This window comes from Mobula hypostoma, chromosome 28 (genome assembly GCF_963921235.1).
Source record: "Mobula hypostoma chromosome 28, sMobHyp1.1, whole genome shotgun sequence".
NCBI classification, from domain to species: Eukaryota; Metazoa; Chordata; class Chondrichthyes; order Myliobatiformes; family Myliobatidae; genus Mobula; species Mobula hypostoma.
The window spans coordinates 36,425,283-36,446,832 of record NC_086124.1 but is presented as its reverse complement, the minus strand read 5'-3'; the positions used below and the strand labels follow the sequence as shown (position 1 = coordinate 36,446,832).

Sequence of the window (21,550 nt, the reverse complement as noted above, 5' to 3'; positions counted from 1 at the left end):
ATTGTCTATTTTTAATAAATCCTGTTTGATCCATATGTATTAATTTTGGTAAATATTTAGATAATCTATTCGATAAAATTTTTGCTATTATTTTATAATCCGTATTCAATAGAGAAATAGGCCTGTATGATGTTGGTTTCATAGGGTCTCTGTCTTTTTTTGGCAATACTACTACAATCGCTGTTGAAAAAGATTCTGGGAGTTTATGTGTTTTTTTCTGCTTGACGTATTAGTTCCAGAATTAGAGAAAATAATAAATCTTTAAATTTTTTATAAAATTCAGGTGGAAAACCATCTTCTCCTGGAGATTTATTACTTTGGAGTGATCCTAAAGCTTCTTCAACTTCTTTTACTGTAAAAGGCATATCTAATCCCTTCTGTTCTTCCAAATTCAATTTTGGAAGAGATACTTGTGATAAGAACCTTTCTATCTCATTAACATCATTTTGTGATTCTGATTGATATAATCCAGAATAGAAACTTTTAAAGGTTTCATTTATTTCAAGAGGTTTATAAGATATTTTATTTGCCCTTGTTCTAATTGCATTTATTGTTTTGGAAGCTTGTTCTGTTTTCAACTGCCAGGGAAGAATTTTATGTGCTCTCTCACCTAACTCATAATACCTTTGCTTAGTTCTTATAATTGCTTTTTCCATTCTATATGTCTGAAGAGTATTATATTGTAACTTCTTATTGACAAGTTGCCTTCGTTTTTCTTCTGACATATATCTTTGAGATTCTTTTTCTAATTTTATAATCTCTTTTTCCAATTGATCTAATTCTGCCATATATTCTTTCTTAATTTTAGACGTATAACTTATTATCTGGTCCCTAAGATATGCTTTCATCGCATCCCATAATATAAATTTATCATCCACTGAATGAAAGTTTGTATCCAAAAAAAATTGAATCTGCTTTTTCATAAAATCACAAAAATCTTGACGTTTTAATAATGTTGAATTAAATCTCCATCTATAAGCCACTTCTTCCTTATCAGCCATTATTATTGTCATTAATAAAGGAGAATGATCTGATAATATTCTTACTTTATATTCCATATTTTTCACTCTATGTTGAATATGCATTGATAATAGGAAAAAATCTATCCTTGACTAAGTTTTATGTCTATGACAATAGAACGAATAGTCTCTTTCTTTAGGATTGATTCTTCTCCATATATCAATCAAATTTAAATCTTTCATCAATGATAAAGTTAGATTTACTACCTTCGATTTTATAACAGCCTTGGTTGATCTATCTAAGACTGGGTCTAAGCAAAAATTAAAGTCTCCTCCAATTAATTTTTTCATGTGCATCCGCCAAATTCAAAAAAGCTTCTTGTATGAATTTTGCATCATTTTCGTTTGGTGCATAAATATTCATAAAAGTCCATAGTTCAGAGAAAAGTTGACAATGTATAATCACATATCTCCCCGCAGAATCAGTTATTACATTTTGTATTCTAATTGGTAACGTTTTATTGATCAAAATTGCTACTCCCCTTGCTTTTGAATTAAATGAAGCCGCAACAACACTACCCAACCAATCTCTCTTAGTTTCTGATGTTCTGTTTCTGTTAGGTGTGTTTCCTGTAAAAAAGCTACATCTATCTTCATTTTCTTAATATGTGTTAAGATTCTTTTTCTTTTCACTGGTCCATTAAGCCCGTTAACATTAAAACTCAAAAAATTCAATAAATTAGTCATTATTCTTAACAAAGTTACTCCAATCTAAAACATTACTTATCTTCTCAACTCTCATAGTTCCTTGGGGAATCTCTTTGAACTTCACCATGTTGCCATGTGTTTCCCTCCCAACCCTCCAAGCAAAAAGAAAAAAAAAAGATAGAAAGGATACAAAAAAAGAAAAAACAAAATACCCCTCCACTAATGTTGTGAATGAAAAGATACACAACACTAACCCCCTCCATTTTACGGGTCGTGGCTAAAGCCACGCTTGCACACATGATTAGCGTAGCAATTGGTCAGTGCTTCTTCCAGCTCCCCCACAACAAAAAAAAATTATATATATAGACAAAATTAATGTTACTATTCCCAACTAATATTCCTCCAATTTTAACCTTTCTTAGCCCCCTCGTATAATTATTATTTATATATTCATCCGCCTTCAAAAATCCAACAAGTCCATTCTTTGACCCAATCTTCATCTTCAATCTATCTCACTCCCCTGGATTTGTTCTTGTATCTGGTGAATATTCAGAGAATCTTGCACAAACTTCTCCGCTTTCCGGTAGTCATCAAAAAATCTTTTTTCTCCACCAGGCAAAAAAATCTTCAAGGTTGCAGGATAACGCAATATAAATTGATAACCATGATCCCATAGGGTTTTTTTCACTGGATTACATTTCTTCCTTCTCTTCAAAAGTTCATAACTTATATCAGGATAGAAAAAAACTTTGTTCCCTTGAATCATCAATGGCCCTTTTCTATCCTTGGCAGCTTGAGCAGCTGCCTGTAGAATCCTTTCCTTGTCTTGAAATCTTAAGAATGTTATTAAAAATCGTGGATATTGGTCATCTTTTGGTTTTGGTCTTAGAGCTCTACGTGCCCGCTCAATTTCAATTGGTCGAACCTCCTCTTCCATTTGCAAAACTTCCAGGATCCATCTTTGAAAAAACTCTATCGAAATTTTCTCCCTCCATACCTTCTTTAAGACCAACAATTTTAATATTATTATGTCTACTGAAATTTTCCAACATATTCACTTTCTCCAAGAGTCAGTTTCTTTCCAAGTTCCAGACAAGCAGATCATTTTCTGTTTTTTCCACTCTATCATTCATATGCCCCATTGCTCTTTCCATCTTCTGAAGCTTCTTATCCATTTTATCCTGTCTTTCCATAGCTTTATTATAGCACATCTTCATATCTCTAAGCTCTTCTCTTACTTTTCTTAGTTCAGCCGTTAATTGCAATATAGCCTCTCTTATGTTTCCATCATCTCCTTTACTTCCAGTCGCTTCCAATTCTTTCTCCTCTTCTTCATCTGTGTTCTCTGTGGAATCCAATTCTGACTGAGTCATTTTCAATTGCAGTGGCTGTCGGTTCTTGTAGTTTGAGTTGTGTCGATTTGCGCATGCGCTCTTCTTTGCACATGCGCATTTCCGGCATCTTCTACGGAGAGACCGCTACCGCCGCCATTGCTCCCTGTTCTACCCAAGGAGATCCAACCTGAGTCCGAGGCTCCATCGTTGCAGTAGGCCCTTTTTTCTTCCCGTCTCGCGGCGGCTTCACAACAGCAGACTTCTTCTGTTGCGGTTTAGGAGGCATATCGTAAAGTAGTCTTGCAAAGTTTCTAGTCCTGACGGAGGGTCTCGGCCTGAAACGTCGACTGCGCCTCTTCCTATAGATGCTGCTTGGCCTGCTGCGTTCACCAGCAACTTTGATGTGTGTTGCAAAGTTTATAAATAGTTTTTGGAAAGTATTTATTAACTTTGTTTTGTTTAAACGGTACTTTGCTGATTTTTTACGGGAGAGCTGGATTTACACGTCTCAATCCCACGTCATCACGTGACGCCCCCCTGGGGGATCAGTGTTGTAACTGTTTCTTTTCATGTAACCTGTAAATGATTTGGATGACAGAACTGATGGTTTTGTGGCCAAGTTTATGGACAATATGAAGGTAGGTGGAGGGGCAGATAGTTTTGAGGAAGCAGAGGGTGCAGAGGGACTTGAACAGATTAGGAGAACGCACAAAGTGTTGGAAAGTGTATGGTCGTGTACTTTGGTAGAAGAAATGAAAGAGTTGATTATTTCCTATATGGGCAGGAAAAATCAGAAATCAGAGGCCTTGTGAGTCTTTGTGCAGGTTAGTGTGCAGGTTCAGTCACTGGTAAAGAAGGTCTGATGGGTCAAATCACCTAACTCTGCTCCTATGTCTTATGGTAAGGAGAGCTTTTGGCACACTGGCCTTTATAATAATACTGAGTACAGAAGATTGAAGCAGTATAAGATGTTGGTGAAGTTTAATTTGGAATATGGTGTGCAGTTTCGGTCACCTATCTACAGGGAAGATATTGATAAGATTGAAAGAGTGCAGAGAAAATTTACGAAGGATGTTGCCAGGATTGAGGATCTGTGTTACAGGGAAAGACTGAATAGGTTAGAACTTTGTTCCCTAGAATGCAGAAGACCGAGGGGAGATTTGATAGAGGTATACAAAATTATGAAGGGTATGGATAGGGTAAATGCAGGCAGGCTTTTTCACTGAGGTTGGGTGTGAAGTCATGGGTTAAGAGTGAAAGGTGAACTGTTTAAGGGAAACACGAGGGGGAACAAACTGCCAACAGAGGTGGTAGATTTGGGTTGGTTTTCAACATTTAAGAGGTTTGAATAAGTATGAGGGGAGATAGCCGCAATATTCAGGGGAATAGATGCAGGACAGAGATGAGGAGAGGTTCTTTCCAGGCGGTAGAAAATCTGTGAATTCTCAACCCAGTGAAGCAGTTGAGGCTACCTCATTAAATATCTTTAAGACACACTTAGACAGACTTTTGAATAGCAGAGGAATTCAGGGTTATGGGGACAAGGCAGGTGGTGGAACTGAGTCAACGGCCAGATCAGCGGTGATCCTTTTCAAAGGCGGAGCTGGCTTACTGGGCCAAATGGATAACTCCTGTTCCTGTGCTTACTGGAATTGGTTTACTATTGTCACATGTTCTGAGATACATAGAAAATTTCATACAGATCAGATCACTACACAGTGCATTGGAGATCAAGGGAAAACAATAACAGAGTGCAGAATAAGGTGTTACAGTTACAGAGAATGGGCCATGATTAAGTAGACTGCGGGTGAGAATCCATCTTTTGGTACTAGTTTTTCATTGTCCCTGTGGACACATGAACCCAGGGTTGAAGAGGAATCTTGGGGTTGTATACTGTGTATACTTTAATAATAAATGTATTTTGACCTTGTTCAAATGACAATAAGCACAATTTTGAAATGCAACAGGGACAACCTTGACTTATGCTGCCATATCGCAGGCTCTCTGACAAAGAAACCATAGATTACAGCTTCACTAGGTAGTAAGGAAGACAATGTTACCAAACGTTTCAAGAGGACTTGTAATATAATGCTGAGGCTTTATAAGGCATTGGTCAGACCACATTTAGAGTACTGGGAGCAGTTTTGGGCCCTGTGTTTAAGAAAGAGTACACTGGCATTGGAGACAGCTCAGATGATGTTCACAAAAATTATTTTGGAATGAAAGGGTTAATGTACGAGGAGCGTTTGATGGCTCTCAGCCTGGCCTCACTGGAGTTTAGAGGAATGGGGGTGGGGGAATCTCATTGAAACATATCAAATACTGGAAGGCCTAGATAGACAGGATGTGGTGAGGGTGTTTCCAATTGTGGGAGAAACTAGGACCAGAGTACACCCTCAGAACATGGGCATCACAGTGGTGTAGCGGTCAGATGCATTACCAAGGCATTGGGAAGTGTAGACAGAGTCCACGGAGGTGAGGCTGGTTTCCGAGATGTGCTGACCTGTGTCCACATCTCTCTGAGGTTTCCTGTGGTCACCGGCAGAGCCGTTCTGTACCAGGAGTTATGCGCCCACACAGAATACTTTATGCAGTGAATGCTTTGGGAGATAGATCATTCACTATCATATCAAGGGGTAGAACAGATGCCCTCACTTGAAATCCACAATGCCGGCCCGTCCACCCCCAAACTCTCTTCTTACCTCGAGGAAGGCGAAGTTCTTATCCTGGTTGATTTGTACGGCCAGGACAGGGTTGCCCGCTGCTTGGGAGAGGGCAGCCAAACGCATCTGCGCATTGAAGAAGTCTGCCATCGCCTCCTATTTGGGAGTGAGAGAGTGTTAGAACAGCTGAGGCCTTCAGCCCATCACATCGGTGCTGTTTGCTACACCAGGCTAGGTTATCCTGTTAGTGCACACAGTCTGATCCCTGCCCATACACGCATCTGATTAATATCTCCGAAACGCCTCGATTGTATGTGCCTCCACCACTAACCAAGGCAGCATACTCCAGTCACCTAACATCTCCTTGGAACTTACCTCCTCTCACCTTAAACACATGTCCTCTGGTATTAAACATCTCCACCCTGGGGGAACAGATACTGTCTCTCTACTCTATCTGTGCCTCTCAATCTTATAAACCTTTATCAGATCTCCCCTCAGCTTCTGCCATCCAGAGTAAACTACGAAGTTTGTCCACCCTCTCCGCGTAATTCCTGCCCTCTGATTCAGGCAGTACCCTGGTGAACCTCTCCTGCACCCTCTCTGAAGCCCCCACTCCATTCGGGCAATGCTGCAACCAGAACTGCACACAATCCCCCCAAGCACGTTCTGAACAGAGTTTTATACAGCTACGTGACTTCCCAACTCTTGTCCTCAATGCCACAACCAATGAAGACAAGCACATGACTACTTTTTTTTCAGGGTGCAGTGGTACCCAATCTTTAACATGCCATTAAGCAAGGTGTCCATGGAGCCCAGGTTGGGACCCCTGGGTTAGAGATGGGGAGAGTTTGAACAGGAGGACAGGGAGTGTAGGGACTGTTAAGGGTCCTCTCCCTTTACATTTAACCTCCCAAAGGAGGAACTCAGCAGGCCAGGCAATGTCTATGGAAAAAAGTACAGTCAATGTTTCAGGCTGAAACCTTCGGCACCTTACAACACCTCATTTTGTCTGTGATCTGGTGTGGAGGGAGCTTCACTGTGTCTCACCATGGAGCGTGTGATGGGATGGTGTGAACGGAGCTTCAGCCTATGTCTGATCCTGGGAGCGTGGATTGTGACCGTGTGGAGGGAGCTTCAATCTGTGTCTGACCCTTTTGCTTTACAAAATACCTTCATTATGAATTCAGTGCTACAAACCAGTGACTAACATAATTACTACAGAACTACTTGACAAATGACATTAAACTAAAATGTTTCCTTCTGTCAACGATGGCACTAATCCCCCACGGTGCCCAGTGGTCCCGGAATGCCTCTATGGCTGCCGTAGACAGCATGTGTTCCCCCTCAAAGGTTACCAGGGAATGGATATACCCCCTAAATATTGCCAGGCAGTCTGCCCGGGCAGATCCCTCCAATACCAATTTCCAGTACCCACGGATACCTGTTTTCGCCAGCCCCCGGAGCAAGTTGACAAGGGCGTCCTCATCCCTCCTTCCTGGATGACCATATACAAACAGGGTGGGGCTAAAGTGTAACCAGAAGGCAAGGAGCAGCCCCCGCAGAGATGCAAAACGGGGTTGCAGCCTCGCACACTCCATGTACATGTGGTACACCGTCTCCTCCAGCCCGCAGAAGTGACACGCGGCTAAGAGATCTGTGTACAAGCTAAGGAACTTGTTACAGGGCACCGCTCTATGCAGTACCTATCCCCCCACAGATGCCCAAGGTGCATGGGAAGAACTCCCTTAAAAGGGAACATCCGTTAGGGACCCCCACCCCCTTACCTCCAGGTGGAAAGACAGCACGCCATGGTGTGTCAGGATGGTGGACAAGAGCAGCCCATAAAGGTAGCTCCTACTTGCATCCCTGAATGGGATCTGTGTCTGACCCTGGTAGTGTGTGACGGGACAGTGTAGAAGGAGCTTCACTTGGTGTGTCACACTGGGTGTGTGTGATGGGAAGGTGTGGAGGGGAAATCACTCTGTGTCCGACCCCGGGAGTGCTGGAAGGAGTTTCACACATACAGAGAGTGAAGCCCCATCCGCACGGTCCCATCACTCTCTCCCGGGTTCAGACACAGAGTGATCTCCGTCCATACTGTCCCATCACACACACCTTGGGCCAGACACGATGAAAAGTGTGGACAGTGTGTGATGGGACGGTGTGGAGGGAGCTTCACTCTCTGTCTGACCCTGGGAGTGTGTGATGGGATGGTGTGGAGGGAGATTCACTCTCTGTCTGACCCCGGGAGTGTGTGATGGGATGGTGTGGAGGGAGCTTCACTCTGTGTCTGACCCCGGGAGTGTGTGATGGGATGGTGTGGAGGGAGATTCACTCTCTGTCTGACCCCGGGAGTGTGTGATGGGATGGTGTGGAGGGAGCTTCACTCTGTGTCTGACCCCGGGAGTGTGTAATGGGACAGTGTGGAGGGAGAATCACTCTGTGTCTGACCCCGGGAGTGTGTGATGGGACAGTGTGGAGGGAGGTTCACTATCTGTCTGACCCCAGTAGTGGGTGAAGGGTTGGCGATTACCTCAGTCACTCCGAACGGGATGTTTCCCACGTAGAGCCGCCTGGCCTGTCTGGTCATTTGACTACCCACGACGGGTACTTGTGTTGGGGTGACGGCGAGCCCGTCAGGGGTGACTGTGGGAAGCAGCGCTGTTGCTGGAATCTGACCTGCCGCTTTATAAAATTCGAAACCGAAGGCAAGGGAGAAAGAGGACAGGAATAAGAGAAGATTAGACAAGTGTAAGCATACAGTGGCTGCCTACATTCCCAATGCGACAGGACCGTCCCCTAAACCCCTCCTAGAACTGCAGTGGGAGATGAATACTGCAACATACTGGCTGGTTTCATTCACCGTCTCTCCTCGTCCTTCCCTCCAACTCTCTATTCTCTCCCCAACTCCCAGAACTATCGCCCCCATTTTTGAGGGCTTTCAACATCTGTTAGGTTCTTCCCCGTCTCCTCTGTCCTCCAATCCTCCTACCCACCTCAATTCCCTCTTCACATTTTCACCCCTTCTGAAACCTTCCCCACTCCCCAATCTCTCCCCTCCTATTCCATTTCTGCTTCTCCAGTTCAATCCCCCCGATTCCTGTTTCATCCCCACTTGCTAATTTCACCCCTTCCCCATTCTCCCTCACCTTTCCTCCTCAAATTCAGACCTCATCCATTCCCTTCTCCAATCCACTCAACCTTCATGCAAATGCAAAACAGCTGAACCTGTCTTCCTCCTCTTTACCACCTTCCCCAGTCCCACATCCCTCTCCTATACCCTTCCCCAGTCCCACCACATCCCCCTCCTATCCCCTCCCCAGTCCCAACACATCTCCCTCCTATCCCCTTCCCCAGTCCCACATCCCCCTCCTACCCCCTTCCCCAGTCCTACATTCCCCTCCTATCCCCTTCCCCAGTCCCACCACATCCCCCTCTTATCCCCTTCCCCAGTCCCACATCCCCCTCCTATCCCCTTCCCCAGTCCCACATCATCCTTCTATCCCCTTCCCCAGTCCCACATCCCCCTATCCCCTTCCCCAGTCCCACCACATCCCCCTCCTATCCCCTTCCCCAGTACCAACACATCCCCTCCTATCCCCTTCCCCAGTACCAACACATCCCCCTCCTATCCCCTTCCCCAGTACCAACACATCCCCCTCTTATCCCCTTCCCCAGTCCCACATCCCCCTCTTATCCCCTTCCCCAGTCCCACATCCCCCTCCTATCCCCTTCCCCAGTCCCACATCATCCTTCTATCCCCCTCCCCAGTCCCACATCCCCCCTCCTATCCCCTCCCCCAGTCCCACCAAATCCCCCTCCTATCCCCTTCCCCAGTCCCACCACATCCCCCTCCTATCCCCTTCCCCAGTCCCACATCATCCTCCTATCCCCTTCCCCAGTCCCACATCATCCTCCTATCCCCTTCTCCAGTCCCACATCCCCCTATCCCCTTCCCCAGTCCCACCACATCCCCCTCCTATCCCCTTCCCCAGTCCCACCACATCCCCCTCCTATCCCCTTTCCCAGTCCCACAACCCCCTCCTATCCCCTTCCCCAGTCCCACATCCCCCTCCCATCGCCTTCCCCAGTCCCACATCCCCCTCCTATCCCCTTCCCCAGTCCCACATCCCCCTATCCCCTTCCCCAGACCCACATCCCCCTCCCATCCGCTTGCCCAGTCCCACATCCCCCTCCTATCCCCTTCCCCAGTCCCACATCCCCCTCCTATCCCCTTCCCCAGTCCCACCACATCCCCCTCCTATCCCCTTCCCCAGTCCCACATCCCCCTCCTATCCCCTTCCCCAGTCCCACATCATCCTCCTATCCCCTTCCCCAGTCCCACATCATCCTCCTATCCCCTTCCCCAGTCCCACATCATCCTCCTATCCCCTTCCCCAGTCCCACATCATCCTCCTATCCCCTTCCCCAGTCCCACATCCCCCTATCCCCTTCCCCAGTCCCACCACATCCCCCTCCTATCCCCTTCCCCAGTACCAACACATCCCCCTCCTATCCCCTTCCCCAGTCCCACTACATCCCCCTCCTATCCCCTTCCCCAGACCCACATCCCCCTCCTATCCCCTTCCCCAGTCCCACATCCCCCTCCTATCCCCTTCCCCAGTCCCACATCCCCCTCCTATCCCCTTCCCCAGTCCCACCACATACCCCTCCTATCCCCTCCCCCAGTCCCACGACAACCCCCTCCTATCCCCTTCCCCTGTCCCACCACATCCCCCTCCTATCCCCAGTCCCACATCCCCCTCCCATCCCCTTCCCCAGTCCCACATCCCCCTCCTATCCTCTTCCCCAGTCCCACCACATCCCCCTCCTATCCCCTTCCCCAGTCCCACCACATCCCCCTCCTATCCCCTTCCCCAGTCCCACATCCCCCTCCCATCCCCTTCCCCATCCCTTCCCCAGTCCACACTATCCCCTCCTCCCACCACATCCCCCCCTATCCCCTTCCCCAGTCCCACATCCCCCTATCCCCTCCCCCAGTCCCCACCACATACCCCTCCTATCCCCTCCCCCAGTCCCACCACATCCCCCTCCTATCCCCTTCCCCTGTCCCACCACATCCCCCTCCTATCCCCAGTCCCACATCCCCCTCCCATCCCCGTCCCCAGTCCCACAACCCCCACCGATCCCCTTCCCCAGTCCCACCACATCCCCCTCCTATCCCCTTCCGCAGTCCCACATCATCCTTCTATCCCCTTCCCCAGTCCCACATCATCCTTCTATTCCCTTCCCCAGTCCCACATCCCCCCTCCTATCCCCTCCCCCAGTCCCACCAAATCCCCCTCCTATCCCCTTCCCCAGTCCCACCACATCCCCTCCTATCCCCTTCCCCAGTCCCACATCCCCCTCCTATCCCCTTCCCCAGTCCCACTACATCCCCCTCCTATCCCCTTCCGCAGTCCCACATCATCCTCCTATCCCCTTCCCCAGTCCCACATCCCCCATCCCCTTCCCCAGTCCCACCACATCCCCCTGCTATCCCCTTCCCCAGTCCCACATCCCCCTCCTATCCCCTTCCGCAGTCCCACATCATCCTCCTATCCCCTTCCCCAGTCCCACATCCCCCATCCCCTTCCCCAGTCCCACCACATCCCCCTGCTATCCCCTTCCCCAGTCCCACATCCCCCTCCTATCCCCTCCCCCAGTCCCACCACATCCCCCTCTTATCCCCTTCCCCAGTCCCACATCCCCCTCCTATCCCCTTCCCCAGTCCCACATCATCCTTCTATCCCCTTCCCCAGTCCCACATCATCCTCCTATCCCCTTCCCCAGTCCCACATCATCCTCCTATCCCCTTCCCCAGTCCCACATCATCCTCCTATCCCCTTCCCCAGTCCCACATCCCCCTATCCCCTTCCCCAGTCCCACCACATCCCCCTCCTATCCCCTTCCCCAGTACCAACACATCCCCCTCCTATCCCCTTCCCCAGTCCCACATCCCCCTCCTATCCCCAGTCCCACATCCCCCTCCCATCCCCTTCCCCAGTCCCACATCCCCCTCCTATCCTCTTCCCCAGTCCCACCACATCCCCCTCCTATCCCCTTCCCCAGTCCCACCACATCCCCCTCCTATCCCCTTCCCCAGTCCCACATCCCCCTCCCATCCCCTTCCCCAGTCCCACATCCCCCTCCTACCCCCTTCCCCAGTCCTACATCCCCCTCTTATCCCCTTCCCCAGTCCCACATCCCCCTCCTATCCCCTTCCCCAGTCCCACATCATCCTTCTATCCCCTTCCCCAGTCCCACATCATCCTCCTATCCCCTTCCCCAGTCCCACATCCCCCTATCCCCTTCCCCAGTCCCACCACATCCCCCTCCTATCCCCTTCCCCAGTACCAACACATCCCCTCCTATCCCCTTCCCCAGTACCAACACATCCCCCTCCTATCCCCTTCCCCAGTACCAACACATCCCCCTCTTATCCCCTTCCCCAGTCCCACATCCCCCTCTTATCCCCTTCCCCAGTCCCACATCCCCCTCCTATCCCCTTCCCCAGTCCCACATCATCCTTCTATCCCCCTCCCCAGTCCCACATCCCCCCTCCTATCCCCTCCCCCAGTCCCACCAAATCCCCCTCCTATCCCCTTCCCCAGTCCCACCACATCCCCCTCCTATCCCCTTCCCCAGTCCCACATCATCCTCCTATCCCCTTCCCCAGTCCCACATCATCCTCCTATCCCCTTCTCCAGTCCCACATCCCCCTATCCCCTTCCCCAGTCCCACCACATCCCCCTCCTATCCCCTTCCCCAGTCCCACCACATCCCCCTCCTATCCCCTTTCCCAGTCCCACAACCCCCTCCTATCCCCTTCCCCAGTCCCACATCCCCCTCCCATCGCCTTCCCCAGTCCCACATCCCCCTCCTATCCCCTTCCCCAGTCCCACATCCCCCATCCCCTTCCCCAGACCCACATCCCCCTCCCATCCGCTTGCTAGGTCCCACATCCCCCTCCTATCCCCTTCCCCAGTCCTACATCCCCCTCCTATCCCCTCCCCCAGTCCCACCACATCCCCCTCTTATCCCCTTCCCCAGTCCCACAACCCCCTCCTATCCCCTTCCCCAGTCCCACATCATCCTTCTATCCCCTTCCCCAGTCCCACATCATCCTCCTATCCCCTTCCCCAGTCCCACATCATCCTCCTATCCCCTTCCCCAGTCCCACATCATCCTCCTATCCCCTTCCCCAGTCCCACATCCCCCTATCCCCTTCCCCAGTCCCACCACATCCCCCTCCTATCCCCTTCCCCAGTACCAACACATCCCCCTCCTATCCCCTTCCCCAGTCCCACTACATCCCCCTCCTATCCCCTTCCCCAGACCCACATCCCCCTCCTATCCCCTTCCCCAGTCCCACATCCCCCTCCTATCCCCTTCCCCAGTCCCACATCCCCCTCCTATCCCCTTCCCCAGTCCCACCACATACCCCTATCCCCTCCCCCAGTCCCACGACATCCCCCTCCTATCCCCTTCCCCTGTCCCACCACATCCCCCTCCTATCCCCAGTCCCACATCCCCCTCCCATCCCCTTCCCCAGTCCCACATCCCCCTCCTATCCTCTTCCCCAGTCCCACCACATCCCCCTCCTATCCCCTTCCCCAGTCCCACCACATCCCCCTCCTATCCCCTTCCCCAGTCCCACATCCCCCTCCCATCCCCTTCCCCAGTCCCACATCCCCTCCTATCCCCTTCCCCAGTCCCACATCCCCCTATCCCCTCCCCCAGTCCCACCACATCCCCCTCCTATCCCCTTCCCCTGTCCCACCACATCCCCCTCCTATCCCCAGTCCCACATCCCCCTCCCATCCCCTTCCCCAGTCCCACATCCCCCTCCTATCCCCTTCCCCAGTCCCACATCATCCTCCTATCCCCTTCCCCAGTCCCACATCATCCTTCTATCCCCTTCCCCAGTCCCACATCCCCCTCCCCAGTCCCACATCCCCCCTCCTATCCGCTCCCCCAGTCCCACCAAATCCCCCTCCTATCCCCTTCCCCAGTCCCACCACATCCCCCTCCTATCCCCTTCCCCAGTCCCACATCATCCTCCTATCCCCTTCCCCAGTCCCACATCATCCTCCTATCCCCTTCTCCAGTCCCACATCCCCCTAACCCCTTCCCCAGTCCCACCACATCCCCCTCCTATCCCCTTCCCCAGTCCCACCACATCCCCCTCCTATCCCCTTTCCCAGTCCCACAACCCCCTCCTATCCCCTTCCCCAGTCCCACATCCCCCTCCCATCGCCTTCCCCAGTCCCACATCCCCCTCCTATCCCCGTCCCCAGTCCCACATCCCCCTATCCCCTTCCCCAGTCCCACATCCCCCTCCCATCCGCTTGCCCAGTCCCACATCCCCCTCCTATCCCCTTCCCCAGTCCTACATCCCCCTCCTATCCCCTTCCCCAGTCCCACCACATCCCCCTCTTATCCCCTTCCCCAGTCCCACATCCCCCTCCTATCCCCTTCCCCAGTCCCACATCGTCCTTCTATCCCCTTCCCCAGTCCCACATCGTCCTTCTATCCCCTTCCCCAGTCCCACATCATCCTCCTATCCCCTTCCCTAGTGTCACATCCCCCTATCCCCTTCCCCAGTCCCACCACATCCCCCTCCTATCCCCTTCCCCAGTCCCACCACATACCCCTCCTATCCCCTTCCCCAGTCCCACCACATACCCCTCCTATCCCCTCCCCCAGTCCCACCACATACCCCTCCTATCCCCTCCCCCAGTCCCACCACATCCCCCTCCTATCCCCTTCCCCTGTCCCACCACATCCCCCTCCTATCCCCAGTCCCACATCCCCCTCCCATCCCCTTCCCCAGTCCCACATCCCCCTCCTATCCCCTTCCCCAGTCCCACCACATCCCCCTCCTATCCCCTTCCGCAGTCCCACATCATCCTTCTATCCCCTTCCCCAGTCCCACATCATCCTTCTATTCCCTTCCCCAGTCCCACATCCCCCCTCCTATCCCCTCCCCCAGTCCCACCAAATCCCCCTCCTATCCCCTTCCCCAGTCCCACCACATCCCCCTCCTATCCCCTTCCCCAGTCCCACATCCCCCTCCTATCCCCTTCCCCAGTACCAACACATCCCCCTCCTATCCCCTTCCCCAGTCCCACTACATCCCCCTCCTATCCCCTTCCGCAGTCCCACATCATCCTCCTATCCCCTTCCCCAGTCCCACATCCCCCATCCCCTTCCCCAGTCCCACCACATCCCCCTGCTATCCCCTTCCCCAGTCCCACATCCCCCTCCTATCCCCTCCCCCAGTCCCACCACATCCCCCTCTTATCCCCTTCCCCAGTCCCACATCCCCCTCCTATCCCCTTCCCCAGTCCCACATCATCCTTCTATCCCCTTCCCCAGTCCCACATCATCCTCCTATCCCCTTCCCCAGTCCCACATCATCCTCCTATCCCCTTCCCCAGTCCCACATCATCCTCCTATCCCCTTCCCCAGTCCCACATCCCCCTATCCCCTTCCCCAGTCCCACCACATCCCCCTCCTATCCCCTTCCCCAGTACCAACACATCCCCCTCCTATCCCCTTCCCCAGTCCCACCACATCCCCCTCCTATCCCCAGTCCCACATCCCCCTCCTATCCTCTTCCCCAGTCCCACCACATACCCCTCCTATCCCCTTCCCCAGTCCCACCACATACCCCTCCTATCCCCTCCCCCAGTCCCACCACATACCCCTCCTATCCCCTCCCCCAGTCCCACCACATACCCCTCCTATCCCCTCCCCCAGTCCCACCACATCCCCCTCCTATCCCCTTCCCCTGTCCCACCACATCCCCCTCCTATCCCCAGTCCCACATCCCCCTCCCATCCCCTTCCCCAGTCCCACATCCCCCTCCTATCCCCTTCCCCAGTCCCACCACATCCCCCTCCTATCCCCTTCCGCAGTCCCACATCATCCTTCTATCCCCTTCCCCAGTCCCACATCCCCCCTCCTATCCCCTCCCCCAGTCCCACCAAATCCCCCTCCTATCCCCTTCCCCAGTCCCACCACATCCCCCTCCTATCCCCTTCCCCAGTCCCACATCCCCCTCCCATCCCCTTCCCCAGTCCCACATCCCCCTCCTATCCCCTTCCCCAGTACCAACACATCCCCCTCCTATCCCCTTCCCCAGTCCCACTACATCCCCCTCCTATCCCCTTCCGCAGTCCCACATCATCCTCCTATCCCCTTCCCCAGTCCCACATCCCCCTGCTATCCCCTTCCCCAGTCCCACATCCCCCTCCTATCTCCTTCCCCAGTCCCACTACATTCCTCTCCTATCCCCTTCCCCAGTCCCACCACATCCCCCTCCTATCCCCTTCCCCAGTCCCACATCCTCCTATCCCCTTCCCCAGTCCCACATCCTCCTATCCCCTTCCCCAGTCCCAAATCATCCTCCTATCCCCTTCCCCAGTCCCAAATCATCCTCCTATCCCCTTCCCCAGTCCCACCACATCCCCCTCCTATCCCTTTCCCCAGTCCCACATCCCCATCCCCTTCCCCAGTCCCACATCCCCCTCCTATCCCCTTCCCCAGTACCAACACATCCCCCTCCTATCCCCTTCCCCAGTACCAACACATCCCCCTCCTATCCCCTTCCCCAGTCCCACCACATCCCCCTCTTATCCCCTTCCCCAGTCCCAAGTCATCCTCCTATCCCCTTCCCCAGTCCCACCACATCCCCCTCCTATCCCTTTCCCCAGTCCCACATCCCCATCCCCTTCCCCAGTCCCACATCCCCCTCCTATCCCCTTACCCAGTCCCACCACATCCCCCTCCTATACCCTTCCCCAGTCCCACTCATCCCCCTCCTATCCCCTTCCCCAGTCCCACATCCCCCATCCCCCTCCTATCCCCTTCCCCAGTCCCACCACATCCCCCTCCTATACCCTTCCCCAGTCCCACCACATCCCTCTCTTATCACCTACCCCTCTTTACCACCTTACCCAGTCCTACCGCATACCCCTCTTACGTCTCCCGCCCTCCCGCTTCCTCATCTCCAAGAGCGGGCATACAGAACAAATTCAGACGAGAGCACACTGGGCCAGGCCAAAGTCCCACATGCACATTCTCTCTCCATCCCTTGAAGTAACAGTGAAGGGTCTCAGGATGGGACGGTGCCCTGTGGCACACTGGAGATTGATCTGGAGAGGCTCGATTGGGCTCACCTTGCATTGCTTTGTACTGCATGGGCGTGATGTGTTCAAAGCCAGGTGGTGGGACGTCCCAGTACTTGTAGGGTTTCTTCTTCTGCACGCGCCGTGGAGATCGGCTGTGAGACAGACAAAGGGCTGAATGTTTAACAGGCAGGAGAGCACTAGCATCCTGCGTCAGTGACTCAATCCTGTTCCCTCACACTGTCTCTCAGTGACCTCTCTCCCCAAGAGCCCTGTATCACCACTGATGTTAATACAGCTCCCCCACACTGTCTCTCAGTGACCCCTCTCCCCAAGAGCCCTGAATCACCACTGATGTTAATACAGCTCCCCCACACTGTCTCTCAGTGACCCCTCTCCCCAAGAGCCCTGGATCACCACTGATGTTAATCCTGTTCCCTCACACTGTCTCTCAGTGACCCCTCTCCCCAAGAGCCCTGTATCACCACTGATGTTAATCCTGTTCCCTCACACTGTCTCTCAGTGACCCCTCTCCCCCAGTGTTGTGGCACTAACAGTCTCCCCACTACATTAATCCAGCTTCCTCACACTGTCCATGAGACGCAGCGCCCCATTGTGAGTAGCCTGTAACCCCACTGACGGTGATCCAGTTCCCTCACACCATCCCTCAGTAACACCTCTCCCCCAATGCCCTGTGTCACTGACTGTACCTCCGTCGCCGGCGGTCCCGTGAGCCACTCCGCCTGTCCCGGTTGCCTCGATCCCTACTCCGACTACGCCGCTTCCGATCACGGCTCCGGGAGCGGCTTCGACTTTTCTTCTTGTGTCGGTTTTCTTTATCACGTTCTGCAGGGATGATGGAATGGCTTCAGAAGTGAGGAACTGTCAGTCACCATCACCCCACTGGGGGTGTGTTCCTTATCTCCGGTTCAAACGCCTGCCCGACACCCCCTCCTGTTCAAACCCCTGCCCGACCCCCTCCCCATCTCTGTAACCCCGACACCCCCCTCGTTCAAACCCCTGCCCGACACCCCCCTCCTGTTCAAACCCCTGCCCGACACCCCCCTCTTGTTCAAACCCCTGCCTGACCCCCTCCCCATCTCTGTAACCCCGACACCCCCTCCTGTTCAAACCCCTGCCCGACCCCCTCCCTCCTGTTCAAACCCCTGCCCGACACCACCCTCCTGTTCAAACCCCTGCCCGACACCCCCCCTCCTGTTCAAACTCCTGCCCGACACCCCCCTCCTGTTCAAACCCCTGCCCAACACCCCCCTCCTGTTCAAACCCCTGCCCGACACCCCCTCCCCAACTCTGTAACCCCGACACCCCCCTCCTGTTCAAACCCCTGCCCAACACCCCCCTCCTGTTCAAACCCCTGCCCAACACCCCCTCCCCAACTCTGTAACCCCGACACTCCTCTCCTGTTCAAACCCCTGCCCGACACTCCCCTCCTGTTCAAACCCCTGCCCAACCCCCTCCCCATCTCTGTAACCCCGACACCCCTCTCCTGTTCAAACCCCTGCCTGACCCCCTCCCCAACTCTGTAACCCCGACACTCCCCTCCTGTTCAAACCCCTGCCCGACCCCCTCCCCATCTCTGTAACCCCGACACCCCCTCCTGTTCAAACCCCTACCTCACCCCCTCCCTATCTACGTAACCCCTACACTCCCCCCTCCTGTTCAAACCCTCCCTCACCTCCTCCCTATCTCTGTAACCCCTACACTCCCCTCTCCTGTTCAAACCCCTCCCTCACCCCCTCCCTATCTCTGTAACCCCTACACTCCCCCCTCCTGTTCAAACCCTTCCTTCACACCCTATCTCTGTAACCCCTCCCTCACCCCCTCCCTATCTCTGTAATCCTTACACTCCCCCCTCCTGTTCAAACCCCTCCCTCACCCCCTCCCTATCTCTGTAACCCCTACACTCTCCTTCCTGTTCAAACCCCTCCCTCACCCCCTCCCTATCTCTGTAACCCCTACACTCTCCTTCCTGTTCAAACCCCTCCCTCACCTCCTCCCCATCTCTGTAACCCCTACACTCCCCCTCCTGTTCAAACCCCTCCCTCACCCCCTCCCTATCTCTGTAATCCCTACACTCCTCCCTCCTGCTCAAACCCCTCCCTATCTTTGTAACCCCGACACTCCCCCTCCTGTTCAAACCCCTCCCTCACTCCCTCCTTATCTCTGTAACCCCAACACTCCCAATCCTCCTGTTCAATCCCCTCCCTCACCCCCTCCCCATCTCTGTAATCCCACACTCCCTGTCCTCCTGTTCAAACCCCTCCCTCACCCCCTCCCTATCTCTGTAATCCCTACACTCCCCCTTCCTGTTTAAACCCCTCTCTTGCCCCCAACCCATCTGTGTAACGTACTACATTCCATGTAGCCACTGTTCAACCCCCCTCCACCCCTGTCCTCTGCTTCTCTCTGGGAAGTGCAGTTTGCATTCTCAGACAGATGCGCACAGCAGGTTATAACTTGGCACAACCTGTTACTCTTGTGACAGGCAGGCTTCAGTCACAACAGCCTGCTCTCTCTGCTGGTAAACAGAACCATCACCCTCTGGCTGTCTCTTGGCAAAACAGTGCCACATACATCTCAGTGCATGGTATTTAAGTTTTGTAAACCAGGGCACAGCCAACAGGACAGTACAGTACAGGCCCTTCAGCCCACAAAGCTGTGTCAAACCCTCTCCACATAATTGACACAAGGTAGCTTACATACATAGGTTGATTGTACATCCATAAAACATTGCTAGGCACAGGGGTGTCTGTACATAAGGTGACGGACGTAGTGGTGGTTGGGGGTGTGGAGGGGTGGGGATGTTGATCTTTGGGGAAAGGAACTCTGAGTCTGCTGGTCCTGGTGTGGATGATATGTGGGAGTGAGAGAAAGAGTGCATGAGCAGGGCATGTGGGATCCTTCACCATATTGCCGACCATTTGTATAATTACCAATATTCTTGCGATTGTTCAGTGTGTTTTGGAGTGGTTTCAGTTGTGGCCATTTAATTAATTGAATGGTCATCTCTGGAAATTCAATGCAATTAGCAATCTGAAATAAAGAGACCAAACCAGGTCTCTTTGTTTTCATTCCCTTCCCCGTGTTGCATCCACTGTTTTTTAATACTTCTTATAAAATATTAGACTGAGTGTTGCAAGAGTTTAATCATAAATGGTACATTTTTGACAAATTGTGCATTTTCACAGTATGTGGTGGTTTGTCACTGGCAGAAGGCAGTGTAGCAGTCACCGATACCGTTTCATCCTCCATTGACTAAGAATTCACACATTACCCATGTGATGTAATTGTGATTGGCTTATTTTTATTTGCTGAATTTTTTCTTATATCAACTATAAACTGTTTCTTTCAGAGGCACCCATCTTTTTCTTTTTTATCTTTGCTCTCCTTGCTTCTCAGCTCTTCACTTAATTTGTTTGGCATTTACTGCAACTTTAAAATAAACAACCGGTAAGAATTAAGACTGCTCACCTTTACTGACCCCCAGCTCAACCCCAAGCATCACGAAGTAACCACACCATCTCTTTTTATCTTTCATTCTTCCATTCTGCAATGATGCCTCATTCTTGACTTCTGAAGCTCAGATGAGAAAGGGCGGGATCCAACACCTCCCACACAGCCTGCTACTCTTCGACTATGACAGGGCCCAAGAGTCCCAGGGAGAGAAGAACAAAGCTCTCCGCTATACAGGGCAGTGGAAAGGTTTATAGCATTGCCGGCCTTCATCAGTCAGGCCACCGACTATAGGAGTTCGGATGTCATCGAACACTGCAGCACAGAAACAGGGCCCATCTAGTTTGTGCCAAAACAATAATCTGCTGGTCCCATTGATATGCACCCAGACCATAGCATTCCATCCTTTTTTTTTTGCTATTTACTGTATTGTATGACCTGGGCAATCATGGTCTTTTACATGACCACGATTGTTCTTGGCAAATTTTTCTACAAAGGTCGTTTGCCATTGCCACCTCCTGGGCGGTGTCTTTACAAGACGGGTGACCCCAGTCAATATCTATACTCTTCAGAGGTTGTCTGACTGGCGTGAGTGTTCGCTGTGATGTGCACCAGCTGGTCATAGAGCGCCTACCACTTGCCTCGATGGTTTCACGAACAGGCCAGCAGAGGAAAGGAGGGCCTTGCATCTCTTACAGTAGAGACACATCTCCACATTCTCCACTCTTCTCTCCGCAACCTTCGATGCCCTAATTATCAACCTCCACTTTAAATATACCAAATCACCAGGCCTCCACGTCCATCTACGGCAATGAATTCCACAGATTCCCCATCTTCTGCCTACATTTTGTGAGTAATTAATGCAGAAAACCAGGTTCACAAATTTTTTCTTGCAACTATCTAACTGCCAAGTAGTTAGTACAAAGGAAATTGACAAGGCTGTTGACAGGACTTGAGAACCCGAGTCAAGGGAGAGGGTGGATCAGAATGTTTAATAATTGCTGCTCTATATGGTGCAATTTGTTGTTTCACAGCAAAAGTACCACGCATTAAATTACAGTAAGTTACAATAAGAAATTATAACCTGCAGTAACTTCATTAATGTATTATTGTAAGCTCCCACAACCTATAAAATAATCCCAGGCTTCAGACAGCCAAATCCAGCTCCCGGCTTTCATGTGTGGTTAGCCACTAAGCCTGGCGGAACCATTTCTACAGACAGAAGGGGCAAAGGAGGGTGGCTGGCGCCTTAAAACCAGTCGCTTTGGGCAGATGGA

The 21,550-nt window shown here is 52.0% G+C and overlaps 1 protein-coding gene across 3 annotated transcripts in view; it reads right to left on the bottom strand.

Annotated features, from left to right (window-relative positions):
• Positions 1-21,550, bottom strand: part of u2af2a (U2 small nuclear RNA auxiliary factor 2a) — a 69,742-nt gene that overhangs the window by 27,107 nt on the left and 21,085 nt on the right. For 2 of the 3 annotated variants that reach the window (XM_063035113.1, XM_063035112.1), the window contains exons 2-5: positions 17,510-17,645; positions 16,851-16,954; positions 8,198-8,349; positions 5,704-5,820 (exon numbers count right to left, since the gene is read on the bottom strand). In XM_063035113.1, coding sequence (XP_062891183.1) covers positions 5,704-5,820; positions 8,198-8,349; positions 16,851-16,954; positions 17,510-17,645 — 509 coding nt within the window. The remainder of the gene's footprint in view (positions 1-5,703; positions 5,821-8,197; positions 8,350-16,850; positions 16,955-17,509; positions 17,646-21,550) is intronic. The other variant, XM_063035111.1, reaches the window with a different exon arrangement.